The 12,129-nt window shown below is 34.8% G+C and overlaps 1 protein-coding gene across 1 annotated transcript in view; it reads left to right on the top strand.

The window, feature by feature from the left end:
• Positions 1–11,411, top strand: part of FAM199X (family with sequence similarity 199, X-linked) — a 30,035-nt gene extending 18,624 nt beyond the window's left edge. The window contains exons 3-7 of the mRNA XM_081043836.1: positions 1,378–1,527; positions 1,773–1,934; positions 3,068–3,328; positions 4,548–5,663; positions 11,160–11,411. Of these exons, the coding sequence (XP_080899962.1) occupies positions 1,378–1,527; positions 1,773–1,934; positions 3,068–3,328; positions 4,548–4,718 (744 nt within the window). The 3' untranslated portion in view covers positions 4,719–5,663; positions 11,160–11,411. The remainder of the gene's footprint in view (positions 1–1,377; positions 1,528–1,772; positions 1,935–3,067; positions 3,329–4,547; positions 5,664–11,159) is intronic.
• The last annotated feature ends 718 nt before the right edge of the window (positions 11,412–12,129 follow it).

Raw genomic sequence — 12,129 nt, 5'->3', positions numbered from 1 at the left:
AGGCCAAATACATGTGATGACAGTATTCTTCATGGCAAAAGTAGCTTTTCTCTTTTGGTAACTTCAAAAGCCTAATATTCAACCAGAATTCAGATATAATTGCAAAGTCTATAGAACCAAACAGCAACAACGAAATGGTTCTGTTTTGTACCTTGTAACAACAAAAGCATTATCTTTGAAAATTATGTGCTCCTTGTAGAAGAAAATACTCATTTTTTTGATGAATGACTTTAACACATTTATTTAAAATTGAATCCATTCTGAGTTTTGGAGGTGATAGATGTTTATTATCTTGATTATAGTGATGGTTTCACGGGTATATACCGTGTTTCCCTGAAAATAAGACCTAGCCAGACAATCAGCTCTAATGTATCTTTTGGAGCAAAAATTAATATAAGACCCGGTCTTATTTTACTATAATAGAAGACTGGGTCTTATATAATATAATATAATATAATATAATATAATATAATATATAATATAATATAATACCAGGTATAATATAATATAAAATAATGTAATATAATATAAGATTGGGTCTTATATTAATTTTTGCTCCAAAAGACGCATTAGAGCTGATTGTCCAGTTAGGTCTTATTTTCGGGGAAACATTACATATTGGTACATATGTCCAAGCTCATCAAATTGTACACATTAAATATGTACAGTTCTTTGTATATCAGTTATAAGTCAGTAAAGCTGTTAAAAAATTAAATTCATTCTAACTGGCTTTTAATAGGCAGTATAAAATTACAGCATGTATTTTTGCTGTCCATCTCACTTTAAATTGATTTGATTTTCTGTGTATTAGGCTTGCTTGCATTTCTCCTTTGTCTACACATTGTCTCTGAACACTTTTTCCTTAATTTTTCTTTTATAATACTTCTGGTCTTTAAAGTGTTTTGCTTTATATTAATGTCATAATTTAAAAGATTTTAATTGTCTTGAGGTTATAGGTACAGACTTGAGGACAAGGGCCATGATTTATTTGTCTTTGTATTGGCAGTATGTCTAGCAGTGTCTGGCAAAGAGCCAGGTCATGGCAGATCCCTCAAGTCTCTTGAGATGGAGACCAGTGCTCCTTATTCATTATGCTGTGTGAGCCCTAGCCTGCATTCACATTATGAATTTAAAAACTTAATGACGATTGACTCTTAAGATAGCGTTTTAACAAGACTTGATTTTGATTTTAAACTTTTGGAAAATGCTGCTTTGTCTAAAGTAGGAGTGGATCAGAATTAATGTCTTCTGATTCTGTATTTGTCATTGGTCTTTTATTAAAGGAATTTTTAATCAGTATAAAATATGTTGTGGTATTTAAAATGTATTTATTAAAAATTTTGCTTTCCATGCCCCTTTCTCGTAATTGTTATCAAGTTACCAGGCAGTGACATTGCCAGTGGGAGTGACGTGCTTTCTGATGTTATACCCAGTATTCCAAGTTCACCTTGCTTGCTTCCTAAAAAGAAAAACAAGCACCGGAATTTAGATGAACTTCCTTGGAGTGCGATGACAAATGATGAACAGGTAGAGATCACGACATTCTTAATTAAAAGCATATATGTGGAGAATATGTGAAACTGAATTTATTGCCTGTTTACAGTCACTGGGTAAATGTGGGTTGTTTAATAAATCTGAATTTGAGTTTTAATTAACTGTTTTGCAAGGAACAAATATAATAGTAAGTGCTTTGACATTTAAACACATTATGAATGAACACTAAATGATCAGAGGTTTTGGCATTAATCTTGTTATAATTTTTCATCACATAGGTGGAATATATTGAGTATCTGAGTCGTAAAGTCAGTACTGAGATGGGTCTTCGGGAGCAACTTGACATTATTAAAATAATTGATCCTTCTGCTCAAATCTCCCCTACAGATAGTGAGTTTATTATTGAACTTAACTGTCTCACAGATGAAAAACTGAAGCAGGTATGTAAAGAAAATACATATTGTTCTGCCCTTAAAAATACCATTTGTTTTATAACATGCATACTTGAATAATCTTATGTAAATACATAGATAATTAAGGTCAAAATCACTGTTGTGAAATGTAATATTGGAAAAAATGATGGTAATAGTTGAAAACATACGGTTGTAAGAGATTTTTCTGTACATATTACCTGGCAGTACCTTTCTGGGATCACATGGATCTATAATTTGCTTTTTAGTTGTGTAGGCTTTGAAACTTAATTTCACTACACGAGGGGTGGTTATCCTAAGGTATAGATTTATTCTATCTCTGCTTACAAAAGACAGGCTGACAGAGTCAAAATACTGATTATTGAGAGGTATACTTGAATGAAATCTGAGCTGAAGGATTTGAATAGTCTTAGGGAGTAATTGACCCTGGCTACGGTCAAACGTAATTAATTAGTTTTTCTTTCTGCTATTCTGAAATACACATTTCTGATATCTTCTAAATACAGTCTTTACTGCTCTGTTTTTCCTTGGTACGTAGTTAAGTGAATACTTATATTCTACTTTTTAAATTTTTTTTTGCATTTATCATCATTTACGAAACATTTTTCTCATTTCAGTATTTCTCTCAACAGATATACTATAATTTTCTATATGCCAGCCCATTTTGTATTAGTATGGTAAATTGAGGCCTTGGATTTGAAGACAGGTACCGTGGGCCACTAGTTAAGATTTATGAAACACCCTAATGTTAGATATAATTAGCAACATACTTAAATCATCGTAAGTGGAGACTTTTTAAAAAAATGTCTAATTTCATTTATTTTATTGTCAGTTTCTGTTTCTGAGTGTTATGCTATAATCCTAAATTCTGGAGGCCAGTATGTTTTTTTCCATTTACTGAGTATATTTTATGTGTGCTTTTAAAATCCAGCTCCATAGTATGTATTCTAGAATTTTTAACATTGTCAAGGGATTTCTTTTGTCCTTCTTTATACCTATGTACATCTGTAGCACTTTTTTTTTTTATCTGTAGCACTTTTGACACTCTTTTAAATTAAGTACAGTATTCTTCTTTTCTCCACTATTTTGAGGGTAGAACATCAAAGAACAACACTAACCAGTTTTGGTCTGCGTGTTCCAAGGTCAGAAACTATATCAAGGAGCATAGTCCTCGCCAGCGGCCTGCAAGAGAGGCCTGGAAGAGAAGCAACTTCAGCTGTGCCAGCACCAGTGGTGTGAGCGGTGCCAGTGCCAGCAGCAGCAGTGCCAGCATGGTCAGTTCTGCAAGCAGCAGTGGGTCCAGTGTTGGAAACTCGGCTTCAAACTCTAGTGCCAACATGAGTCGAGCACACAGTGACAGCAACCTTTCTGCAAGTGCGGCAGAGCGGATTCGGGATTCCAAAGTAAGACATCTAATCAGTACAAAACTCTACCTTTCAAGGTTAACATTAGTACCTCCTCAGTACTACATTTCTTTAGAGTTAAGCTCCTGCTTTCTGGCTGATACCAGTTTTGGTTTGAAGTGAACAAGCAGGGTGCTCTGCTGTTGAACAAAGCCCTTTAGGCTGAGTGCTTTGAAATGTTATTGTGACCCACAACCGTGCCATTCAATTTTATCTGATTTTTGTATCTTTTAAGTAAGATAAAGTGATGGAAACAATGAATGGATCTCACTAAGTTTCTGTCTATTAATTAGCTCCTAAGAATATTCTGTCTTTTGTGTTTTCTTAATGTTTTAGTCTTGAATGTTTCTTCTTATCCCTTTATAAAATGTAATAATGCTTTCTTTAATTTCTATCTCTAATCACAGTTGAACAAATTCTGTATGTTATTGGGCATATAAAAAATAGGAGATAAAATAAGTATATGTATGGTTCCGTGATGTTTAGCAGAGAAATTCAGTTCCTTGCAGTGGTGACAGTCTGGAGCCAACTTAAGGATGATAAAGGTGTCTCTAACTCTTTGGAAACCCAGTGGTGGCTAGAAGATACACAAAGATTCCTTCTCTGGCTTTTACCGAAGTATCAGAAACAGAGCCAGCTTTGTTGGTTGCCAAGGGATTCCTCTGGATATGTGGTCATTCCTTTTTGGCATCAGTTCACCAGTGACGAGGAATAGAGTCCCCACTGGGTTTCTAATGGGCTTTGAAGATGGTATTTGCTTAATATGAAAAAGATATGATTCTTTCATGGTCACGGGGAAATTGCTAGTGCTTTTGGATGAAAGGCACCTTGAAAGCACACCCATTAGAGATTTGGGGAATGTTCTTCCTGTTTGTGTTCAGTATTGTTTACTGTGTATTCACGCTGCACTGACACCAGTGTACCTTAATTTGATTTAAAGAAGTCTTTGAAATGATTAGTTAGCTGTAACTAGTCAAAACAATCAAGTTTCAGTCCTTCCTTGTCGGAACATTCACTGGTCAAATACCATAAAAATAAGAATCTTAAAGACTCATTTTCAAGTCTAAGCCAGTGGCTCATTTATTGGAACCAGGATCACACTGCAGAGGAACTTGAACATCTCTAAAAATTCTGAAAACACAGATTTGATCCATAAGATACTTTGGGGTGGATATGCCAGAACTAAACCTTACTGATTTAGAAATTTGTACTTTGACAGAAGCGATCCAAGCAGCGGAAGTTGCAGCAGAAGGCCTTACGCAAGAGGCAGCTGAAAGAGCAGAGGCAGGCTCGGAAGGAGCGGCTCAGTGGGCTCTTCCTGAATGAAGAAGTGTTGTCTTTGAAAGTGACGGAGGAAGACCATGAAGCAGATGTAGATGTCTTGATGTAATAAGGGTGAAGCAGTCAGCATTCTTTCTAAGCATTGAAGTATTCTATACTGATTTGTTTACATGCATCTTGACCAAACTTTTGGTTAGGGTTGTGCTGACCACCATTAAGAATTTAGGCCCCTGGTTCTCAGCAGGTGGTCCCCAGACCAGCAGCTTGAACATCACCTGAGACCTGTTAGTGATGATGCTTACTGTGGGGCCCCACCCAGGCCAGGTGAATCAGAAGCCCGGGGGTGGGGACCAGCGTTGTGTTTTAACAAGTACTGGAGCATTCTGCCAGTGTACTCTAGTTTTAAGAACCACTGATTTAGTAAATGTTTTGACTATTTAAACTTTAGGGTGGTTAAGTAGGCTTTTTCAAAGACCGGTACTTTTACGGTGTAGAAGATTTCAAGGTACTTCTGACAAGTAGTTTATTATGTCAGTATATGTACATGTGTAGAGATCACAGTTCAGTTTCTCTGATGTTACAATTTCTTTGATTACTTTTCCTAAAGGGCCATAGCATGAATCTCAATTCCTAGTGGAAATCTTTTATGGAGGTTGTGGGGGTTGGTGTGGATTGCTGTTTATAATAGTGCCTTCGTTAGGTTTAGTTCTGTTTATGTTCATTATTAACTCAAAAAACAGGCCCTAATAGCTTTCCTGTTAGGTTTGTTTTTCACTTTATGTAAATTCAGACTCCTGTAAGTGATGACTACTGAGGAAATCATGTTACTATCAGCTGAATTTTAGACTTGATGTTATGTTGATTAATATTCAAGTGAGAAAGCAATTAAGCAAAACAGCCTATTCTACTTTTCCACTGCTTTCTGAAGTTTTAGGCTGTGAAACTATTCAAAGGCAGAAAATATCTCTCTTATCTTCTTTTTGTAGGTCTTTTTTTCCCCAGCACAGCTCTAATTTTTAAATATTTGGTTTAATAGCTTCTGGCACAGAAACAGGTTAATGGTCAAAATTAACTAAAGAAAACCCTTACAGTTCTGCTAACCTCTATAAATCACTAGAAATACACAGAGTAGTGAGATAATAGGAAAAAGAAACTCTTAGGTGGTTGGCTGTTAATAAAACTAATTTTAAACGTGAAGTCACGGAGTTTTTAAAAATGTTTTCATGGAGAATTTTATCATGAACATTAGACATAGTGTGAGTCCTTTCTTTCTACCATGTCTTTAAACATTCACGTGGGTTAAAGAAGGACACGGATACTACTGACAATCAAGCTGCTTTCTGACTTTCATAATCTTCATTTTGTTGTGAATGCTTTGGCAGGTAGTCATGATAGTGTAGGAGTTGGAATCAGTAGTTTTTAAACGTAGAGTCAGCTTGATGGGGATTTCTACTTTAACTTTTCAATCATGTCAAGTAACTTGTTAAGATAAAGATTAATGACTTCAATTCTTAATTTAAAATTCTTCATCTAAATATAAAGGCTTAACCTTTGCGCACATTCGTATGTTTTGAAAGTTGGATTTCATTTTGGTTCCTTGAAGAGTAAAGAATTCAAACTGAGGATAAAAACTGATATATTGCAGCTTTGCTGAGGTCTGTGGTATGGTTGTAACAGTTTGAAGACTACTAAATTCATACTTTAAAATTTTACTAAAATAAAAGTATATATGTGTATGTGCTTATCAGTTGGAGTAGTCCTTCTGACTTTCCTCTTACCCCTCTTTGGTGCTCCTGACCAGCTTAGAGGGCCCAATGAGAGCTTGGGGATAGACCCCAGAATACTCTGAGGAAGGTGGGAGGGGTCAACCTCATTGTGTGTGCCCTTTCAAGTATGGGAAGAGGAAATGGAGAGAAGAGCGAATGCAGCATCGTTCTCTGACTGCTCTTAGCAAAAGCAAAATTCCAGAGAATGATTGTTCTCTGTACCTACTCTTTAAGGCAAACAGGTCCCTTGTGGAGACCATAGAGCAGCATTTATTTGTTAAATACTTGGAAAGAATTTACTTGACAGTGACCTGTAAGAGAAAATCCTAAACAGGGTCGTGATGTAATAAGACCAATTTCTCTACTCTCCCAATGATCATGTAGTCTTATTACCTTAGATGGAACTTAGGTCACTATTAAACAAGTTTACCGAAGCGCCACAAAGCCTATTTTAAAAGTATATAAAGGTTTGAGAGTTTATAATAAAGTGTGCTGTGAAATTTTGTGTAAATCTGATGAACTGTCTTTTAGAGATAGTCCCCAAAGTTGGTTTGGAGGAAATTGAAATACCTCTCTGATTAAAAGAAAGTAAAACAACTTGGGTTTGCTTATGATTCAGAAGGGAGATTACAAAGTCTTCCTCCATTCCCCCCACACACACACAAAACACCCCCAGCAGAAAAAGACGAAGTTCTCTTGTCTTCGTTAATGTGCTGTACTTTTGTTCTGTTTTAACGCCTCGTGTAGACAATTCAAGTTTGAATTATTTCTTTCTTAGAATAAGTAGTAACTTACTCAATCTGGTATATCTCTGAGTTCAATTTAAAACAAACCCAACTCTGTTTTTTTTAAATATAAGCCCTAACTAAACAATTAATAAAAATGTGAGACTTAAACTTGCTCCAGCGTCAGTTCTCATCTGTAGAGAATTGACACTGGAGCAAATAAGTCTCCCCCTTTAAAAATAAGTCTTATTAACTGAAAGCATGATAAAATCCCGTGAGATTTATCCATAAACATTTTATTAGAGGTCTCGTATGTACCATGTTTCCCCGAAAATAAGACCAGGTCTTATATTAATTTTTGCTCCAAAAGACACATTAGGGCTTCTGTTCAGGGGATTTCATCCTGAAAAAATCATACTGGGGTTTATTTTCCGGTTAGGTCTTAATTTTTGGGGAAACACGGTATGTCAATTATATTTCAATGAAACTGAAAAAAAGATATAGAAGTCTGTCAGTCTCCACCACAACTTTTTCAGGTATGAACCTTGAGTTAAACGAAATGGCTTGTCTTTTTCTACAGTTTTGCAATGGAATTAAAGTAAGACAATGTAGTATGATATGCAGTGGAGTATAAAGGGCTAGTTCATTCTGTCCCAACAAGAAGTTAGAGTAAAATAACACCTTTTTTTTTGTCATGAGACTTGTCTCATTTTTTTGTTAGGCTGTGGCAGTTGTGTCCATTTCTTCAGTCCTTTGGGTTAACTAAATATTTCTGAATTAATCCCAGAAACTGACTTTAATTTAATGACTTTATGGATTGGGTGGACATCGCATTTTATTTAGTTTTTAAAAGTTTAAATCCACTTGGAAAGGAAAAATTCCAAGAAACTACTATATAAAAGTATCCAGATTTTGATGAGTTCCAAAAATTGTGAAATTTATCAAATATCTTCATATTTATACCAAAAATATTAGTACACAACAAATACAGAAATCTTGTTTCCAGATTTTCTAGCAAAGATTTGTGCTCGTGGCTTACTCTATGTAGCCTCATGTGCCTTAAAGGTGAACTCTACTTTTTGTCAATATCAGGCTTTTTCCAAACTCCTAAATAATCTAAATATTGTAATTCGTTTTATAAAATGCCCATGCTGTTGGATATCAGTTAGCAAGGCCATTAAATTGAATCAGTCAATGGTAATAGAGTATATAAGAAAATAAAAACCTTAAGATCTTAAATTCCACTTGTATGACTTAGTTTTGGCCCAGCTAGGCCATTGAAGAACATTGAAAGTTATCTAAAATATAGCTTAATGTATACTTTTATTTTTTTCCCTGAAAAAGATCATCCCGCAGAATACTTTCTAAATACCAGATAACTCTTAGTATCTGGAACGATAATTTTCAAGGTAAAAGTACTGCAAGAACAGAGAGTATATATAGCAAGTTGATTCTCTTGTTACCTTTTAAGGATTTTTTGCACTCATTTGTGTAATAGCCAGAACACTCCTCTCTCTCCCTTTTTAACAAATTACCCTTTAGCATTCCTATTATCTTCAAGAAAAATGTTTGCTTAGAATTGGGAGGGGGTGACTTAAAGTCACTTTATAGTTCGAGATGGTTGATAAGAAAATTCCATTGCATTCAAATAATAGTATTGATGGCAAGCATACTTACATTCCACATATCTAAACTTAAAGGTAAATTTAATCCTTAAAAGGACTATTAGTTAGAAAATAAGTATTTGCATATCCATGTACTGTGATAACTTTGGATTTGTTTTAAATCTGACAAAGTAAGATAAATTTTGTCTTTACAATCATTATGCTAAGTGGGTGGGTAAGAAGTATCTGAGAGATATTGAGACCTAGGCATCTCGGTCAGCATAGTATCTGGAACATAGCTCCTTAGAATGCTTAATTCTTATTTCTTTGGAAAGTAATTTACTTATTCCAAAAGGCTTAGAAAGAGCTCTGAAAAATTCCTTTAATTAACTGGCTAGAGTAAGAGTAAGGAAGTTGCATGGTATAGCTAAAGATCTTAGTTGATTCACTAAAATTTTATTTTCATAAATTTTCTAATATTAAAATTATTTTTATTACTTTCAGGTGAACAAAACAATGTCATAGTTAGACATTTATCATTTATATCCCTCACACAGTGATAACCCTCCTCCTCCCATCTACTACCCTAAAATTGTTTTCAGCCCCCTTCACAATTATATTTTAAAGTAAGGTTATTAATGTTTTAACCTAGATCCCATTATAGTAAACTAATTTTTAATTTGACATTCTTTTTTTAATTAAAGTTTATTGGGATGACAATTGTTAGTAAAGTTACATAGATTTCAGGTGTACAATTCTGTATTACATCATCTACAAATCCCATTGTGTGTTCACCACCCAGAGTCAGTTCTCCTTCCGTCACCATATATTCTATCCCCTTCACCCTCATCTACCACTCCACTCCCCCCTTACCTTCTGGTTAATTTGACATTCTTATTGAACTCAGAAAAACTGGTTTGGTCTTCTCAGATTTCAATATGTAGTACTTGTTCTTCATTGTCAAGTTTCTATGTTATATCTTTGTGGTCAGTGGAACCTGTGGAAATACGTGTTCTTTCTTTGTGGTGAGGGGTGGGAATGGAAAAGAGAATTGTTCTAATTATAAATATGCATTTTGACTATGTAAAGGTAGCTGTAGACTTAATGCTTTTAAGTGACAAGTTAATACTGATTTATTCTGAATTGTTCTGAGGAACAATGGCCTGAAGCCATGGCTTGTTTTGTGGAGCTGCTTGCTTTTGACTCTGGGGGTAGATTATCCAGCTCAGGCTTTTAGGAATGGAGCAAACCATGTCTGTTCCTGTAGAGGATGAATTTAATTTCCTCTTTAAATCCTCTAATTTAGATATAGGTATTATCCATTCTAAATCTTTGTGTTGGGAGTTTAATAAGACTGTTGTCAAAGGCTATTAAAGATAAACACCTGTGTATGTAAAACATTTCACAGATGGTTAAAAATTTCCCTTTTTTTTAAATTTCAAAGGTTAGGTCTATAGCATCAATATCATAACCAAAGCAAGTAGGAAGTTGACTCGTTTGGAGAATCTTCACGTAGTCTTAAATACTGTAATGTATCAGATTGTTAACCAGGATTTTCCCCCTATATTTCTGCTAAATGTATTATTATATTAATGCACTTTTGTATATATAACTCTCTTCTGTACATTCTGTACTTGGTACAGTGTATATAAAAGGTGTTTTTTCCTGAAGCTGTGAGGGAAAAACAATAGCTGTAACACAAGTCGTTTCTATTTTGAGTTCCTTCTCGTACTTGAAAGTAGTAGTTCAGTAGATAAATCTAAGTGAGTATGTATGGTTGTAATTAAAACTGGCGATGTGGCAAAGCTGTCTTTTGAACCTGAGTATCAGAATGAAGAGTTGTTTTGGTTATTAAGAACTCTTGTAATACGTTAATTGTTTCTTGATGTACCATGACTTTTTTCAAGCCCCATTGCTGCTTACTACTTTCCTTCTGAATCCACTCCTTTTCATGTTCCATCCCTGAACATTCATCAGCAGAGAAGAATTGCTCGCTTTTCTTTTGCTCACAGTTTGGTTAAGTCTCCATAAACTTTTGCTTTGTCCAATTTCCTAAATTTCATTGGCAAATCATATTTTTCTGGAGACATCAGATTTCTAGAGAGATTAGTATTCACAGTAAGTGAAAATTAGGTCTAACTTTTGTTTACAAAAAATAAGGTGTATTTTCTTTATATATTGATCTAGAATCTTTTAAAGTTACCGTGTTTCCCCTAAAATAAGACCTAGCCAGACCATCAGCTCTAAGGTGTCTTTTGGAGCAAAAATTAATATAAGACCCGGTCTTATTTTAACATAAGACCGGGTCTTATATAAGACTGGGTCTTTATAATATAATATAATACAGTATGATATAATAATATAATATAATATAGTATAATATAATATAATATAATCCCGGGTCTTATATTAATTGTTGCTCCAAAAGACTCATTAGAGCTGTTGGTCTGGCTAGGTCTTATTTTCGGGGAAACACGGTATAATTATATAAAAGAAATGTCTGTGAGCAGTTTCGCGTATAGATGCAGAAGCCGTTCAGCTTTTCAGCAGCATCTTTATCTCTTGCCACTAGAGGGAGGTCTGGGTTGCTCGCTTCTTCAGAAAATGTCTGACCCGCTTTTCTTTTTAATTTCAGAGGTTGAAATCAACCTCATTCTCAAAATTCCTCTTGTGATATTAAATACTTTTATTTATTAGTCAAAGGTAAGTTAATTGAGTGTGTGTAATAAATCCAGTCTTATTCATGCTTTTCTGCAATCTTCAATTTTTAATAAATGTTAGATATTAAGTGAAACGTGTGTGTGTGTTTTTCTTAGGTATTCTAGAGCTCTACTGACCATTATGGTAACCACTAACCACATGTGGCTATTTAAATAAATTACAATTAATAAAATTTAAAATTTTCTCTGGTTCTTTGGTCCAATTTGAAAGACAGACTTCAAGTGGCCAATAGACAGCCACATATGGCGAGAGGCTATTGGAAACCACAGGATACAGAACATTTCCGTCATCACAGAAAGTTCTGTTGGACAGTGCTGATCCTAGAGATTTGAGGCTTTATGTGGTGACTGTCCTCATTATTTTACCAACGAACAGTAATGAGTGGCTCAAAATTGCTACCCACAGTTAAGTGTTGTAGGCGACTGGTGTGAGAGGGACAGCAAGCTGTGTTTCATTTTGTATGTCATTAAAACTACTACCAAAGTTGGGGACTATGGTGGTTTAATGGAGAATTTTCTCAAATATTAACTATTTGACTATGAATAATTTTTAATGTTCGGGTAATGTGGAAATTTGGTGCCAGTTTCTCAGTTTTTATCGTGCAAAGCGTGTTGCCATGCAGCTTTCTCTTAGTTCATCTTTCTCTGAGGCAAACATTTTAATTGACAATGCGGGGGCATACATTTTTTTTTATTGGGGAATAT

This window comes from Rhinolophus hipposideros, assembly GCF_964194185.1.
Source record: "Rhinolophus hipposideros genome assembly, chromosome: X".
Taxonomy (NCBI): Eukaryota; Metazoa; Chordata; class Mammalia; order Chiroptera; family Rhinolophidae; genus Rhinolophus; species Rhinolophus hipposideros.
The sequence above is the reverse complement of the archived record's forward strand: the minus strand, read 5'-3'. Positions and strand labels throughout refer to the sequence as shown.